The 18,828-nt window shown below is 41.6% G+C and overlaps 1 protein-coding gene across 1 annotated transcript in view; it reads left to right on the top strand.

Moving 5' to 3' along the window:
- Positions 1-18,828, top strand: part of snd1 (staphylococcal nuclease and tudor domain containing 1) — a 229,525-nt gene that overhangs the window by 33,054 nt on the left and 177,643 nt on the right. Inside the window, exon 11 of the mRNA XM_074698290.1 lies at positions 10,689-10,790. Coding sequence (XP_074554391.1) covers positions 10,689-10,790 — 102 coding nt within the window. The remainder of the gene's footprint in view (positions 1-10,688; positions 10,791-18,828) is intronic.

Genomic DNA, 18,828 nt, shown 5'->3' with positions numbered 1-18,828 from the left:
ACATGGATTACGCAGATATGTACCATGTCTGAGTGTAGAGTAACACTCCAGATGGGCGCATGTAGCCCATCTATGAACCTTCTAGAAACCCACCAGAGAAAACGACCCAGAGTTTTTGCATTGTGGCCTTCAGTGAGTGTGTATTTTTGTGTGTGTGTGTTGTATTCTCTAGAGGTCTGCAGGGATTTTCTCGTGCCAGTTGTCATTATTATCTCTGTCTGTTTGCACCGTTTGACCGTGCATTCTGCAAGCAAGGCTGTTTATGCGTTTGTGTCTGAGTGCTGACTTGTGTGTGTCTTTGTGTGTGTGTGTCTGTCTGTCTGTACAGTTTGGGGGCATGGGAGGCCAGATGCAATGTACCAGTGCACTGATCAACAGTGACTGTTCTGCCAAGCCCCTCTCCTCCCTTTAATGCGCCTTCTTCCTCCATCTCCCTGGTTATTTTTTGTCCCTTAAAACACTCATACAGACACATGACATAATTTTAATACTTTGATACTTTTCAATAATTTGTGCTTTGAAACTCTTCAGTCTGCTTTAGTTTGAAATTAGACTGTTTGAAAAAGGCTTGAGCCGTTTGAAAAAGACAGATCCTTAACCCAAATCTTCTGGAGGCAACAGAGAAAGCATCAGTCGTTGTGTTACCTAAGCCCCATTTCCACCAAGCAGTCCAGTTTAGATCAGTATGGTTTGGTATGGGTTGGCTTGGTTAAGCTTAGTCCTGTTTGTGTTTCCACAGACAACCATGCCCCCCCACAGTAGGTGGCGTGTAAGCCGCATCAGAAACATAACAGCGGGACGCTATGGCAGCGTGACACAGAGTACTCCGCTAATAAATCCTGAAGAAGAAGAAAAACACAACACAGTAAACAAAGGGCAAGATGGAAGACATCCAGCAATTCGTCTTCTTTGTGATTGGCGTGTGTCTCTTTGTTACAAAGCACAATCAAGCTTTTTTTTTTAGAGAGAATACTGTGTGCTGCCAGGAGAAATACATTGATTGTCACATGGGAAGTGATGATTTTATTGACCAATCAATGGTCTGCAGTGTTGTAGCTCCACCTTCTGGATTATATCGGTTTAGTTTGGCACCCCTATGGAAGGGTGCCAAAAAGTGGAACAGCTCGTCTCGGTTCCTTGGGGATCTGTCTTGGGATTAGTCAGTGGAAACACTGTAAAATGCGTGCCAAGATGAACTGAACTGAACCGCTTGGTGGAAACGGGGCTTTGGAGAAAAAATAAAGCAAGCAAACACTGCAAATGAAAATCATGCAATGAAAAAAGAAATGTAGTTGTGGATGTATTTCTTCAAGTTTATGTGCCTGTTGAATTACGTTATGGACTGGCCCAGTATGCCATGTGTTAATATAAAAAAAATGCTAGCTTCTAAATTATGGGTGCCTGGAAGTTAAGTTTTTGTGGCCTTTATATCAATCCGATTGACAGTGTCGCATTTTATAAAGAGCTTTGATTGTGAGGAAATTAAAGTCCAAAAAAGTGCCATTTTTTTTAAAGATAATGCTTCTTTTGTTTCATTTTTTGTATTACTACTTACAAATGAAAATAACAGGGGCATCAAATTAGAGAGATGTCAACTGGCAACACCTTCACTAACGCTTGTCGAGCACTGTTATGCAGTGCTAATCGCCACAGACCTGTGGATGAAACTGAGCTGTAGACATTGCTAAAACTAAGGGGTAACTGACTGCAGGCGGGTCAACAATATGAACTCCCTGGCTGGTATGACGTCTTCAGGTTTGCCTGTGGTGACTTATCATGCTGTATCATAAAGGAGGATAATAGTTTCAGACAGAAATGTAAGGTAGTTTTTGAAGCAAACAAAAAAAAAAAGTTTATTTTTGATGATTAATCTAACAGTCAAATTTATAAAGGACACTTGTTGCATTCATTAGATGACCAAATTGCAACGTTGGTGAGAACTGCTTGACCTTCCTAACATTAAGTAATAAACTGTTTGGAAATACATAATGATGAAATTTTAAATATGTAGTTAAAATGGGATTAATCGCAACTAATCCAGATTAATTGTAATTAACTACAAAATTTAATTGGAACTTATATAAAATAAATGGAGATATTATGCTCATTATTTTCCTTTTCTGCTCAGTAGTAGAGTTGTAGTCACTCAGTTGGTAGCTTGGGGGTTCATAAGTGCATTAGTGTCTTTGAGCAAAACTCTGAACCCAAAATTGCTCCCACTGTCGCTTGGAAACAAGTGATCAGCTGTGGTGACCCGTAAAAGAGTAAAGTTGATAAAAAGAAGAAGAAGAAGAATCAAGATGGAAAATTAATCTTTTGAAATTCGTAATTTTAATGAGTATTTTGTCAAATTAAAAAAATATTCTGGTCATGTGACAGCAATGACAACAACCCAACACACACACCTTCCTCTCCTGTGACTCCTCTAATTGTGCTCAGATTGATAGATATCTGGAGCAGTGGTGTCGTGCTGCATCAAGACATAGCACTTACATTTCCTCTCTCCTTGCCTCCTCTCCTCCCCTGTGTTACTACTGTTGCGCATCTTCAGATGTGAGTTATTTTGGGCTTGGGAGTTGGAGTCAGCTTTTTCTTCTCCCTCCCTCTTTTTCCTTTTTTTATTCCCTCGTTCCCTTCTTCGTTTTCTCTCGTGTGCGGCAGGACAAGCCCAGCGTAAACACGAGTGCAGAGAGATGTCTATGCTACTCAGTGACTCACTCGTACACCCACACACTCTCTCCGCTTGCTCTCTGCTTTTTGGTTGTGTTTTGTGTTGTGCATGCGTTGAGTCTCGAGTGTTTGTGTGTGTTTATGTGTGTGTATGTGTGTGTGTGAGATTGTGTGCATTGTAATGTATCTGTGTGCTTATGTGGTTTAAGTAGGGTTAAGGACACTGCTGATGGAGCACATAGAGAGGTCAACTCACTGTCCTTTATATAAGGCAGCACGACGACTGTGGCTCATCCCTGCACTGCTCCATGCAGCCCTGCCTACTCGTCCAAACTCTTAAATAGGGGTGGGCGATGTAGCCTCCAAATTATATCACAATATTTTAAGGAAATTTGCGATAACAATATTTATTACGATATGGGAGAAAAAAAAACGACATCATATTTTTGTGGTTGCTGCTTCTAAATAATAGCATATTTTACTTTTCCAATCATTTACTACTGCTACACAAGCTTAAAATGTAACTGTAATAAGTAGGTCAGATCCAGAGGAAATCTGACGTTCGAGGGGAGGGAAAGTTAATCTTGCAGGTGAAAAACTTCATAATTCTTTACGACACAACACATTCTTTCTATAACGACACCATCAGAAAGGAGAAAGCATAGACTGAAGCTGCTGAAGTTTTGAGAGGCCAGATGAGCTTAACATACTAATTGATTATCAAGAAAGTATGTTGTCTTGAGTGGGATTTCTGCAGAAATTTGTGGATCTTGTGATCTCAGGTATCCAGCTGCTATGGGCGCTGTGCTGCGCAGCACTCCAGAGACACATCCAGTATGAATTGGCACGTGCCCAATATCTGTCGAACTGCACTGTGCAGTGCTCTTGCTCTATGTGCCAATTGGGGGTAATGCTGATATCGGGTTAAAAGATACTAATGTAGCTTTTACGTCCTCCTCACGTGTCTTCATAGCCTGTTGAGATTATTCGGCAGTGTGTTTCAGCTTTAGGTGGTGGAACAAGTTTGTGGTGTTGCCACTTTTCGCAGTAATAGTTCTCCTGCATATTTTTCATTTTGTGTGTTTTGCTGCATGTCTGATCTTTGGTCAGCCAAACCACCTCCACATCATTGAGGTAGCTCCTCCCTTGGGAACCAAATCCTCATGTAAGGACGAAGTTGATGCTGCCGTGTTACTTTCGCTCTCGGTCATCATTGTTTTGTAGACAGCAGGGAGCGTCCTACGTCATTCCGCCTTTGCACTAGGGCTAAACAATTAATCAAATTTAAATAGGCATTGCAATGTAGTGCAATGCAATTGTCAAGTCGCAAAGGCTGCAATTTAAAGAGAAAAAGAAATGTTAAAGTGCATTCCACAAGTATACATATTTCAGTGGTTGAGCCAAAACTTTGTTTTTTATTTACAGATCTGCACTTTATTTAGCCTGAGATTCATAGAAGAGAAGATTCCTATTGATTTTCAAATTATTGTTCATACGTGGCCTCTTGTTCTGCAGTGCTTTGTTCCTTTATCTGATTTTATTCAAGGAAATTAATGATAATTTTATTACATGTCTACAAGGCTTGAAGTTAAAATCAATCAGTCAATATTCTACTGTGATTGTAGTAGTTTAAGATACATTATTCATATCAATTCATCTCATTTTGTCATAACATGTAGGCCTGGCCTACGGGAAAGACTTGTTTATATGTTGACAACATCCTTTGTTGTGTTGGTCATACAACAGAATGATGTACTGCTTGTGTTTAGTGAATAATGTAGAAGACACATCCCCCCTAAATATCGCATGCTAAATCGCTATTAGATTATTTTCCAAAATCGTTCAGCTCAACTTTGCACTGTAAATATCGCGAAATGACAAATTTACATTACCAAAAAATTATACCGGTATTATCTTAGACAGTATGATATGGCACACCCCTGCTCTCAAGGGTCCACCCCTGTGTGTGTTTACTTTTACTGATATTTTTTGTCTTATGCTCAACCCTTTCTGCCTTTTTTTCTTTTTCTTAAGGTTTATTTTTGCACATTGATAAGCATTCCTGCAAATACAACAGCTCTAACACAGGTCCTAAGTCAAGCAAAGTGTGTGGGCAGAATTGAAAAATTTCCACATCTTCATAACAATGTGCATTACGTGAAAAATGCAGATCCATCTCAAAAAGCAGCAACAAAACAAACCAAATCTATTTTTATCGTCGCACAGCTTCCATTGATTCACATATTGTTCTCTCTAACAATAGCTATACAGTAGTAGGTTTTTGTTCCATGAGATAATGAATTCAATTTCACATCTACAACTGCAGTCAAGACATCAAGGTCCCGGGAAAGGTGGCAAATATGGAAATGTGTTGCTGCAAGTAAGCTAATTATCAACCCAAGTGCAAGGCAAGATGCTCTGCACACAAACACAATGGGAGAAAAAAAAAGATGATCATTCAAATGCTGTCAAACAGAGAAGTGACACCATGCTGAATGAAAAAACAAAAAGACAAAAAAAACAAGTTGGACAAAATGACAGACGGATGGGTAAAAAGATGTCAGCTAACAAATGAGTAACAAATCAGCAAAGTGAAAGAATTCATTGAAGTAGAATTTGGCTTTGTCTTAATAGAGTTCTGAACTTGGTGTTACATTGTGATAACATCGCCTTGAATCTGAGTGAGGCCTTTTTCAGTGTGCAAATGTCACTTTTAGAGCAACATTTTCACACTCTTTGTTTCTTTCCTCTCAAAGTTTAATATGATGTAGCTTCTCTTAACACAGGCCAGCCCATCTGTTCCACGCTTTCTAGTCCCCCCCTTTCTTCCTACCCTCTTTGTTTTCGTCCCCTCCACCCCTCTTCTCCTCACTTCCTCCAAATCTTCTGTCCGTCCATGTGTGCGCCCTCAGCATGCCCCAAGCCTGCCATGACACGCTCCGACCCCAACTTTTTTGAGAGGAGGGTCACCCACCCCGTGATTCACTTGTGCACTTTTGCCCTGGTGAGGCAGATTGGAAGCCAGTATGTGTCCTCGCTACTGGGAGGATATTCTTGGCCCTGCTGCACTGTTAAAAACACAGACTGTCTCGTGTTTGTGTTAGAGAAGAGGGAGGAAGTTTTACGAGAAACTCGACTGTACTCTTTACAAAAGTGTCACCTCCTCAAAAGCAACAAAACACATTGCTGGGAAAGATTTCTAAACACAAATTGTTATCAAATACACCATTTATATGAAAGGGACTGTGTTTGGATGGATGTTCAATATTATCCAGCGTACGCTTCACAAATTTGCTTGGTGCTTTCAATAGCTGAATGCATGAATACAAATAAATGTCAGCAGTATTGAAGCTTTCCTTGCAGGAAGACTCCAACTCTGCATCATCGTCCCTGTCCGCAGGGCCACTCTGTCACGTCCCCGAAAATTTAAAAACAACCCACGTGCTTTGACTCCCCCCTCCCTTCCCTTTGACATCCTTATTAATGAGTTCACAATAAGAGCATGAGCTGCAACCTGTCACAGCTGTCCCGGTAAATTTACCTGCACCTGTCTTGCGAGCGGCTAATCATGAATTGAGTGGATGTTTTGTTGTTGTGGTGCTACAGGTAATTTCATTCTGAAATCCAGGTCGTCTCTGGAGTCTATCAGTTCAAGTCAGATTAGTAATGACGGATTTCTATTCCCAGCAATAATGCTGCGAATTTAATATTAGATTAGATGAATTAGATTTTCTGTTGTAGCACTATAACAAGTGATATCCTTTCCTCTCTGACTTCAGGAGGTGCATTCCTTCCTTCTTTCCTTCCTCTTTCTGTGCACTTCATTGTCCTGCAACCTTCTGCAGCCATTAACTCTTCATGCATGCATTATTTAGCAGTGTTGTTAAGCATGAAATAGTGAATGCTGATCTGTCAGATGCTACAAGTTCACTCTTTAATCAAAAAATAACGTCCAATTTCTGGTGCACTCACAAATATCTGTCTAACCCTCTGAATCTGTGACGTTCACACTACAAAAAGCACTCGCCTCAACCTTCTTATTGTGAAACTAATACAGTACACTCCCCACGACAATGCAGCCCAACATCACAGAGCATGACGCGCTCCTGAGTCACGATTTCACCCTTGAAGTTCCAGAAAGCTGCAAATGCTCCTAGCCCCAGCGTCCTCACATTTGCAGCCCAGCCCTCCCTCCAGCCCTGCGACACTGTACCATCCAGCCAGCGTCATGCCCCTGCAATAGTCAGAGATGATTCCCGAGCTTTAGTCGGTAATTTGGTACGAAGGGAATTTACCCCAAATAGCACAGAACTCCCCCTCGAGCGGAGTGTGGAGCAAGCTGTTGTTATTGGGTCATGGATGAGACATAACAGTGACTCTTTCTCCTCTTCCTGTAACCTTCCTGGGCCTGCATTATCATAGATTTCAGGATGATGCACGTGGAGCTGGACTTGTTGGAAGGTTTTTATGATGCTAACATCGTCGGTGTCTGGGGAATAAAGTTGAAATCTGCTCTGAAGTCCAATAATTGGGCTTGTCACGGCCTATTTTTTAAACTTTTATTATCTCCTGTCTCTTTGAAAAGCACAACAAAGGCACGGGGCCGTTTATAGTTTTAATACAAAACAGGATAAGTAGTGCCAGTGCAATCACTTAACATTTACATCTATGGTTGCGTATGTTTTTCTAAGCATCCTCTCCTCCCACTCTTGTTTTCTCATGTCCGACTCTTTCACCTTCCCCTGTTCCTCTCTGTCTCACTCCGGTCCCCACAGACCCTCTAAAAGATGGAGGAGTGGTACCTTTTGTCCTCCTGGTCTTCTCCTCCACTTCTTGTGCCTAATTGGCATAGAGTGCTGACATTTACACTCTTCGCCCTCAGTGACACAGCTCCCTTTCCGCTGTGAATCAGCTTATTAGTAAGAGATAATTTTTCTTTCTCTTTCCCCTCTGCTTCTCTTGGGTTCATTCTTTACTTCTGTGTTAAAAAAAAAAAACCTTTTGTTCAGATTTCTTGTTGGCTTCCAAAATTAAGTATGACCATTGAAAGGCTGGATGTAAACCTGGACTGTCCAGATATCTACATTCTGGCTGTACTTCACGATTAAAGGAGTAGTTCACATTTTTGAAGTGGGGTTTTAAGAGGTACTTAACAATAATAGGTTTATTACCTACAGGGGATCCTGTCCAGTTTGGTCTCTTTATTGAGTCACAGGACCAAGGACTTGCAAAGGAGTTAATTTGTAGTCTTTCCTCGACGGTCTAAGCATCACAGAGTTGGGGGTTTGATCCCTGGTCCTTGTTCTGCTGAAGTGCCCTCAGGATAGACACTCCTCTAAATGTCACTTTTAGACTTTCAGACCTATTTTGAGAGAACTGGATAGTTTACAGAACAGGAAACTGGAAGGAAGAGCAAACCTGGGCTGCCTGCTTCAAGAACTAAAGCCTCTGTATATGTGGCCACTTGGTTCCCTTTTGGTGAAACACTGGACCCCAAAACCACCCCCGTTGGGTGTGCCTACAGTGTGTAAATGGGATTCGGAACACTGATTTGCACTATCAATAGCTGCCTTTGCCATTAGTGTATGAATGTTTGGTGATCATGAAAGCGCTTTGAGTGGTCAGTGGACAAGAGGAATTTATCATCGAAGCATGGGTCAAGAACGTAGACTGCCATCGGAATAGAACCATCAACTGTTTGGACAAAGTTCTTGCTTTTACTGTGGAATGTCAGTTATTATTTGTTGCCAGATGTCAGTTTAGGAACTTTTCATCTTCTGTTGTGTCTGAAAGTTCTCAGTTACCCAGGTCAGGGTAATTCCAACAAGGTAACAGGACTTGGTAGAGTTCTTGAAGACGTTGCAGATTGATTAACCTTGGCATTCATCTTCTGTCCATTACCCATACAGATAATTTTGTTCAGGGTTGATTCTTAACTGATCCTAGCTGGCATTGGGTTATGCTGGATAAAAACTGTGAAGGTTGCTAGTCAGTTCAAGGGCTAACATAAAATGTGTAATAAACGCTCAGATTTGCTCTCAAATCAAAGGGTTGCCAATCAGCAGAAACAAGAATGTCTTTAACTTGTGGAAAGAAGCTGGAGTGCTGGAGGGAACCCAATGAGTGAAATTGATCCAACCAATTTAGACACAGAAGTATGCACCATAAGGTGTCAGTGAAGAGGTGAGTCTGGTTGTGGTTCATCCTTAAGGACAACTGGGTTTGGTCCAGCTGGTGGTAGAGCAGCGAAGCCTTTGGTTAGCCTTATTTTACACACTCTACTACAATTGTTTTACCAACCTGAGTCCCTGCTTGCACCCTGGGGAATGGAAAAGGTGGGAATCATCATAAATGTTTGACAACAAAGATCATTACGCTCCAAAGGAAGATGTCTGGAAGCAAAACAAGCTTAGTTGAAGTCACCCTCATCCCCAGCGGTGGACGGCTCAGGTCCAAAATGGAGGATCCCTGTCTGGCAGTGCTCCTAAAAGGCCCCATCATCCTTCCCGAAACAGGCTTGGTAGAGGATGAGAGACCTCGACAATAAGCCCCGGCTGACACAAAATGGAGGACATCGGCTCTCGGCTGAGCGGCAGGGGGATTTCCACTGGCCATGTGTGAGATTAAGTCACCTTTGAGGTTCCATGCTGTGCTGACTCTGCTGGCAGGAGGGGAGAAAAGGAGGGAGGGAGCGATGGAAGCGAGGGAGTACGAGAGAAAAAGATGGAAAGCTATTAAAATCAAAGGTTATTACATTGCTGCCAAGGTTAAAGGAGCTCGGTTGGCTGGTAGATTTGGCAGCATCGACTAAGCTTGAAATCCAGAAGGCCTTCTGTGCAGTCATGTTGAGACTGAAATATTAGCAGCGTTTCAGCTGGAGAAGTTGCTGCTTTGTGTGGGACTTTTTCAGTTTCAGACCAGTTGAAAAATTGGTCTTGGGGACTTTAATGGAGCCAAACCCACATGGAAACAAATGGTGAGGCACCTTTTTACCTCCCCGTGTGTTCTCTTGACAACCATCGGTCCAGCTGTGTGCCACACCTGGCAGCCCCCAACAACTGGAGACGCATTAAAAATGAATGAAAACCATTCAATAGCAGAGGAAATGAGGAATTAATCCAACCCTGTGTGTGTTCATTTTGAAGAGTGTTACTTCCATTTGTATGACAGATAATGATGGCGCTCATAGAGGAGCGAGGGACGAGTAGGGGTGGTGCACATACAGGAATTGTCATTCATAGCCCTATAGCGCCTGTCGTTTATTTTCCCACTGCGTCATTGTCATTTGCCGTATTATTTTTTTTCCACACCGCCCTTACAAAACAGCACCTGTCACTTTGCGTGTTTCTGCGTTTTAGTGTGTGTTTGTGTGTGTTTGTCTCCTCACACGGGGAGCAACACAAAACCTCAGCCTCCTTTTTGAAAATGCAAATAGCTTCTATTTGTGGCCCGCTCCTGTCAGAGAGTGGGTGAGCGTATTGAAAGAAGTTTTTTGTGTGCTGCGTGTGGCTACATCTATGTGTGTGTGTAGTGTGTATGTGTGTGATGTCAGCTCTCCTTTGTGCATCTGCTTAACACTAAGTGTCTTTACCTTCCCTGTTTGTATCTGTGTCCTTGGCAACTGTGTACTTTGATTTTTTTTTTTCTTTTTTCGGTGCAGTGTGTCAGTTTTGACAGCAAAAGAGATGTTTGTGTTTATTTGAGGATGGTGTGTGTGTGTGTGTGTGTTTGTGTGTAAAATGCTGCTGCTCACACTTAAATATCTCACAGTGAGTTCAGACTCCTGATCCTCTTGTCGCAGGAGTGTGGCAGAGGGGAGAGGGGAACAAACAAGCTGACTGTGTTTGGATCTATTTACTGTGTTTACGTTTGTGAGTAAAGTGTGTATACGTCCTATGTATGCGAGTGTGTGTGTGGGTGTGCATGTTTCTGCTTGGTCTGTGTCTGCAGCAGATAAGTAAATCTGCACAACTTTATGTGTCTGACTGTCTCTTCTGTTTCTGTTCGTCTGTTTTCAGGAGAAGAACAAGGACAAAGACAAACGTTTCCGTCCACTGTACGACATCCCCTACATGTTCGAGGCCCGAGAGTTCCTCAGGAAGAAGCTGATTGGCAAAAAGGTAAGAGTTGATAAGTAAGAAAACACAATGCTGCAAAACCCCGAAACAAACTCAGATATTGATCTAAAACTTTGCACAATACCATGTACCACATAAACAAAAAGTAAAAAAAGTTTCTTTACCCACACTACGACCAACAATGCCTCATGCACGGACTTTAGAAATGACGCTAGAAAGTTTTCTAAAGTTTCCTGGACATGCAGAGACACTTACTTTCTTTCAAAGGTGTCTTTCCAGTGATAACGAACCTGCACAGGAGACCGTTTTTTTTTCTTCCCCCGCTCGCAAAAGACCCAGACATAAAACAAACCCAACACTCAAACCAAAAACTTCAACTGATCACAGATGACACAAACAAAGGCAAAGTTCAAAAGCAGGTATTTAAAATAACAGGAAAAGGAAGCATAGTGTTGAGGTGTTTCTGTCTGGTTGAACCATAGATTTACATAAATCACATTTTGAATGAAGGGTTTTAACAAGGAGCTGATATGTATTAAATTCAGCACATTTACAGGCTAAAATATAAAGAAACATTCATCTCCAAGTATTCACTTAAACCTGGCAATCTGTTTTGTCTACTTCTATTAATTTACTGGCTGTAAATGCACTTCAAAATGGCATTAGCTGGCTGCTAACTACATATCTGAAAGTGTTGAACTAATGACATATGATGTGGTTTCAGGGAGCACTGTAAACACTGCAAAAACTGAAATCCAGCAAGTGTTGGCTTATTTCTAGTAAAAACATTTTATTAAACCTGATATGATCCACATTTGCCTGACAAGTCCATAAAATGTCTTATTTCAAGATAAAAAGAAAAAAATGAGCTCAGATTTTCTTCACCCATTTGGATCAACGTAACATTTACGTGTTTATCCCTTTAAGGCTGGATGGGATGTGTAGGTCATTGACATGTCATATCAGATGGTGTCATCAATCTGAGCTGTCAAAAAGTCGATCATAAAAATAAAACTCAACACAAACTTTCCACTTCTTTTCAGCCAATAACAGCACATTTCATTTGTCACATGTCTCGAAAACTATGACACTGTCTTGAAAGGCCTACATGTCACACATAAATGTTGCATCTGCCAAAAGAGGTTAAAGAATGGAGATATGCAATAGTCCTGCTTTTGCCAGAAGCCTGAGCTGTGACATGTCGAGGCAGATCTAGTGGGACAGGAAGTTTAGCACAGAAACTACCTAAAAACGCCCAGGGACTTTCAAAGTAAAACATACTGTCAGAACCAGATTGTTTTTAGCTTGACTACAACAAAATGATATGAGCGCAAGCCAAGAGTCAACAGGTTTGAGGTTTCACAGCCTGACAATAGACTGTAAAAAAAAAAATGGACGTCATCTTGCTTCCCTGGGGCTGGCTGCAGTGTAGGTAAAAAAATCTGTCTCTCCAGTCATTCCAGATGGGCTGTGGTCAAACTTAAAAAAAATTAATACACCTCGTAGAAATGTTTCTCATGTCCGATTGTTGTGGTGATTTGAAGATATTATTTAGCTGCCTTGTATTCAAGTCCTCTTTTTTTCTGAAAAGTTTCATTTTCATTAGTTATAAGAGGTTAAAAACAAGGCTTTAAGTCACTTTTAATGATGACTGACAGCTGCGGTTCTTGTGTATTTTTTTCAGGGATTCTAAAATACATCAGGAGGGAGAGCCAAAAAGTGATCAGACTTTCAAAAGAAAAAAATAACTTTTATTTTTGTCACCCGGCTCCTCTCAGATTCTCCCAGAAACCCTCACAGCCTTTACTGTGCTGCACAACTGCTACCAATGGGTGCGCCTGTAATGGGGGTATTTTGGCTCTAAAACTGTACAACAGTAAATGGTGAAGCCACGCTGTCCACTCTATATACAGTCTATGAAACTGACGTGATTGAGCAGAGGCTTATTGAAGCAATGTGTGGGAAGTTCAGGAACTCCTTGATCTTGCGACTCTGGTGTCCTGCAAGGTGCCAGACTGAATACACAGCCTGTGTGAGTTGAGGAACGTGAAAATACACGGTCAACTTACACAGTAGTGGAGCTGGATGCATTTGGTGTTTTCCTGGCATTGGATTATGGTTTTTGAAGTATAGGTGCGTCTTCTGTTATGAAAGCTATGATCACGGAGATCTAGAACTCTGTAGATAAACCCCATTCGATACTAAGGCTTTAGTTTTGATCAGTAAGGAGGTTCAGTCACCTTTTGTTCTGAGCAATCAGCTTTCTTTCTCACTCTTTTCTCTTTATCTTTCTGCTCCCTCAGAGTTGCTATGGTTATGGGAGACACTGTCTCTATTGCTCAAACTTTCCCCTCAGGTACAGAGATGATTTATCAAAGCAATGAGATGCCTGATAGAGGCTATAAGGAATCTGATAACAAACCAGATGACCTCACACCTCCTTTCCTTTCCTCAGAGAATACAGTTAACAGAATAAGCAAGCAAGGAAAGAAAGCATACAATGTAGTCCATTGAGATAAAGTAAAAGCCCATTCAGAGGTCATAGTAGTGTGGCCCCACAGTGATGCCAAACTTGCACCAGAATGTAATTCAACCAATCAGGGATTCCCTGATCAGTGCAGCACACCAACGCTCCTCCCCTCACGCTAACCCTGACACATGTTCCTGGAGCTGAAAGCTTGGCATCCATTTCCCTCCGTCTCTCGGTTTAAATACCAAGTACTCCCGCTGCACGCCCAGAGGCTTGGTATTGGCCGGGGCGCACCCTTTAAACAAGCAGTGTTGATTCCCCCCCTCTTGTGTCTATTGATCTACCAGGTCTGTGCACCTTAGGGGCTGCTATGATTCACACACATCTGACCTGGCGGAAAGCAGCTTAGGGAGCGCTTTGGACATGAATCACTGCTTGAACATCTCTTTTTTGTGTTGAATTTGGGAAAGACGCTCAAATTGACCGAGATCGACTTTGAACCTAAACACTAAGAAGAAAAGCAGCTGAAAGCCATAGCTGTATCTAACTTCACTCTGAACATCACACGATACGTTACCATCTTCAATTAGTAAATTAGTGCAATCGATACCATCATTGTGTCAATTTTGCCATCTTCTGGTGAAGACGGAGGAGGCAGCTGTGGCTCACAGGGACGCCCAGGGGTATTGTCCACTGCCTGAAATGATAATGCTTCATGTTTTTCCAAACAGCTAACTCTTAACTCATGACAGACACAGAGGGCCCACATTACAATGAGAATCACGCTGGAAGAGATTGAAATCTTCTCTTGTTAAAATCTACATGGAAATGCTGTGAAAGGGCAGATTGTTGAAAAGTCTGACAAAATAGAGAATCATGCACAACCATGCGAGCTCAAAAACTTCCTGAGTCAAAGGTTATCTCATAAATTCCAGGCTGTTTTGCAGCTGGCTTTTAAATATCAGATTTCGGAGCTTAGACCTTCAAAAAATCTATTATAGATGTTTTTTTTTTTTTCTAAATCCCAGCCTGTTTCTGCTGGGCTGACTGTACCAAACAAATGTGCGAGTTTCAGAGGTCCAAACCACAGCAGCAAAACAATAGATGGTATAAACATTCCCATCTAACACTCTCATAAGTCTACAAAGTAAAGAGAAAAAAAGCATTTGCTGTTCAGCCTGATAAACACAAAAACATTCACCCACTCAAAGCCAAAAAGCCAAGAGAGTTCCTTTTGGCATTCAGCGCAGGAGTGAGATTCATCTCCCTGTCCCAGCCTCTTATCACTGCCATTTTAACCATCCTCATTAATGTTCTTTTAATGACAGAAAACACAGCCCAGAGCTGGCTTTTGACGAGTGAAGCGAGAATAATGATTCGGCTGTTTATTCGTGGTGTTTGTGTTTGGGGGATAATGACCGTGTGTGTGCGGATGCGGGTGTGTGTGTGTGTGTGATGGAAACAGGGCGGCTGTTGCCTCGTGAAGGTGCAAATATATGGTGTACATTATTCCATTAGCGTGAGGATGAAATGTGGAGCAGAAAGCCACGTATCAAACCTTTGATGACAGAAAAGCACCGTTTAGAGACTGTCGAGAAATATCAGTATACAGATATATCAGTGCAGGATGTATGGGTGCACCTGGACGAGGAGACAATGGACATACGTATCAGCTTTCTTTACCATTACTCTCCAGAATACATCCTAACGGGTTTAGTTTCAAATTTCATCCTACTAGGCTTTGTTTACAAGAGAGGAATAAAAGTATGCATGATTTCACGCGTCCTAAAGAATTACATATCTGAGGATGACTCAAGTATGCATGTTTCTCCACGAATATATCAACACCCATGTTTACAGTCTGCATTAAAATGCATCAAACATGATCTAATCAGTAGAAGACTGCTCGAAATGATGTGTCAAGAGATTTTTTCATCCACGTGCATCCTATATGAGAGCAAATTAAACACCAAAGTACTCAGGGTTGAAATACAAGGAAAAGCAAATCAATAGGAATGCATACTGATAACCTGAAGGAAGATTACCAGTATTTTATTTACATTTTTGAGTTGTTTTTAATTGTTCGTTCACACTTGAACCAAAGAAAAGCTTGATGTTTCTAAAGCTGTGAACAACTGGGTCAGAACATTTTCAAAATTTCAGCTCAGGGTTTCCAGTTTGTGTTGGTCAGCACTTCCCAAAAGTACTCCCACTGAGTAGATCTAGATAACTTATGACATGGGGGTGAAGGTTGGCCCCTTGAGTTCGATCAGACAGAAAAGAGTGGGTATTCTGCCTTTTCATATTTCAAACGTGGACATAGAGTAACAATGCTAGACAATGTGCAGATTTTTTTAGCAACTACTTATTTATATGTTGTCGAAATCCCTTTTGAACTGCTCAAAAGGGTCTGTTCTGAAACATAGCATGAGATTCTCATGAGATCCTAACAAGATTTGCTGAAATGATGAGGTCATCACTTTAGGAACTCCTAACTAGATGAAAGGTAGGTGAGATGGAAGGTCAAGCCTCAAACAACAAAGTCTGCCAATAGCGCTACCTTCTGACATGCTTCCAGGGAGGTGGCCAATCAGAGAGAAGGGGATTCATGGAGTAGGTAGCCCTAAAGAAACAGCTGCTAAAACAAAGTTTCAGAAGGAGGCTGAAATAATGGTTTCCTAAAACACCAGTGTGAGAAGAATAGTAGTAATGCGCTGATGTCAAAATTTTGGCTGATACCGCTATACGATATTAATATTGCCTTTATGACCGATAGCTGATATTTACCGATATCAACATTGGTAGAAAAAAAATCCAAATCAAATGAATGGCAGCTAATGAGTAAATATTGGCCCACTCATACACATTGGCCGATGCCGATATGTTACAAAAATGACCGACATCAGCCGATACCGATATTGATACCGATATATCGTGCATCCCTAAAGAATAGGGATATCTTTGAGTTGTAAATCATGTCATGCTAATACTTGGGTACCAGAGGGAGAATTTGAAGCCTAAAAATATAGATACCACTCTTAAAACTAATGAAAAGTTAACACTGGATCTGAATGCAAAAAACTCAAAAATGTTTTTGTCAATAGTTTTTTATGCTACGATAAAAAGATGTGGGTTTCTAGAATATGTAATTGTAAAAGACTCAATTTTGAGCTAGAAACAATGCTTCCATTGCAGCGATTATTTTCAAACTTTTCCATAGAAATAAAATCATGTTCCATTTTTTCACTCACTGCACCTTTAAACTTCCCCGAGCTGTCTGTAAGTCACACACAGAACAGCTTCGATATGTGTGAACTCTCTGGATATATATTATTCATCCCTTTACTCCTCTACATTGCATTAGTATTGAAGTTTCGTCTCTCAGGTGTGTGCTTATAGGCACATAGAAGTGAGTTACATTTAAGTGGAGAGCTCTCACCCATTTGCCAAACAGTGCAGCCTCCTCCTTCCTCCTCTGTCTGCAAAATCAATAACGGAAGAGCTCAGGAGCACTGCTTTCCTCCCATCCCTTCATAGTTGCTAAGACACCGAGCAAAAGCTCTGAATTAAGGCCTCCGTCACTACGTATCTGAATTTCTTTTAAATGATTATGAGCCAGGTTTTTGTAGGTACAAGCATCCGCTGCTTCAGCATCCTTGGCAACATAAAAGAATTAGTTCGGATGAAATCAAACAGACTCTCTGCGGTTGAGTGTTTATATGTGAGCACAATACTTAACCTTCATAGCTGTAATGTTAATCCATGCCACCTTGGCCTACTTGAGCTGTCAAGTCGGATGCAGGTAGGAGCACAGGCGTACAGATGCATGTTGCACTCCCAACAAGGCGAGGAGTTTAGTCGACCCACTTACTGTCATCCTGTCTCCAAACACTAAGCTCTGCAGAGACAGATTTGGAGCAGTAAGCATTAGGAGAAGACTCTAAGACCATCGCTTTCCCTGAAATTCTGCTCAGGAGAGACACACTTTTATCTTTCCTCCCTTTGACACAAACAGAAACAAAGATTTTACCCATACAGTTGAGGGGTAATTGGGCCTGGACCTGATGGATTTAAAGGAAATACTCTGAGTCTTTCCTGAATCTAAGAGGAGGAAGACTAGGTGAGTCATCTTCAGAAGTACAAGCACAAATCACATCAAAGAAAGCGTATCTTTACATAATCTTGCTCAAACTGGACTAAGCTAAGTCAGTGTCGGGGTGTCAGAGTGAGCCACAGGTATTCACCTTCACAGCATTCCTTTTCATAAAGCCAGAAGTCGCATTGGTGTGCAGTACATTACATGAATTGGAAAACAAGCAGATTTTCCCCTGACTAAACCTGCCAGGACGTGACTAAGCATTAACTACGAGTCTCTGCGTGCCGAGCAAAAGCTCCAAGCCCTAATGCCCCCGCTCCGCTTTAGGAGTATAAAGCGACATTAAATGCTTTTTTTTCCTATTAAACCTCCTATTCCTCATCTCTATAAGGAGAGCAGGGCGCTTTTGATCTTTTATAAAGCATATCTAATATCCATATTCAAAAGATGGCCTTTTTTCCTCTCTTTCTCCTGCCAAGTGGAGTCTATATTTGATAGATTTTAAATGCAGAAAGGTGCCATACCTGGTTTGATCTTCGTAGGAGGAATTTGCAGGAACAGATGGTTTTAAAAATCAAAATCAACAACCATAAATGCGCAATCACTTTCATGCTTGCTGTGCTTTTTCTGCCAGCTCTGCGAAACATTTAATTCAGTGATATCTACATGTGATCATTTGTTGTTGTATGTTTGAAAACTTTTAAACGCTCCCTTTAAAGTGAGCTGAATATGCACAGTGGCAATTTCCCCGTCTCTCTTTTCTCTCCGTCACTTTGCATCCACCTGTCTGTCTTCACGGCTTTCATATTTCCCCACCCGCATTGAAACGGCACCGCTTGCATGGTGACATAATCCCAAAAAGCTTGATTTGGCTAACTTTATAAGTAGTGCTTCTTGTGCGCCTGGGTCTCAGCCTCAGCAGAAAAAAAGTCCAGTGGAAACGTTGAATTAAGCCACTTATCAGGGTTGAGCACATTCGGATAATCCTGCGTGCTCAAAGTGGCTCCTGTTATGCAGCTGTGTGTGTAGTACTGTTAGCGCCAGAACCCCCCAAACCCCCCTCATTTGTGTGCATGCACTGAGAACGCCTTGTGTGCAATTTGCTATTGGATGCGGTGTGTATTTCAACTCAGTTTTTTTGGGGGGAAATCTGGAGGTGTGTGTTTAAACAGATGCAAAAGCATTCAAACAGAAGCGTCACCAGGTCCCCTGTTTGAAACCTCCAGATGGGGCTCCCTCGTCTTTCTTTTCTTTCCTAGAGTTGTGCCTTCCCAGCCTCAGGATATTTTTCTTCCAGCACGGCTCACTTCATTAATTGATAGCCAGCTGCGATTACAACCGGCTAAAAACACAGCAGCAACGTGGGCACCCCTCTCACACACACGCTTGCTCACACACGCGCTCTGATTCATTCTTCTTATTACCATGCTCTTTCTCATGCTCTCCCTTTTAAGCTTTTTTTCTCAACATCATCCCTCTGTCTTTGTTGCTTTTCTTTGCCAGTCCAGGGCTTG

Source organism: Halichoeres trimaculatus, unplaced genomic scaffold, assembly GCF_033239565.1.
Source record: "Halichoeres trimaculatus isolate MK-OKI-2021-1 unplaced genomic scaffold, fHalTri1.1 fHalTri1_scaffold_21, whole genome shotgun sequence".
NCBI lineage: Eukaryota > Metazoa > Chordata > Actinopteri > Labriformes > Labridae > Halichoeres > Halichoeres trimaculatus.
The sequence above is the reverse complement of the archived record's forward strand: the minus strand, read 5'-3'. Positions and strand labels throughout refer to the sequence as shown.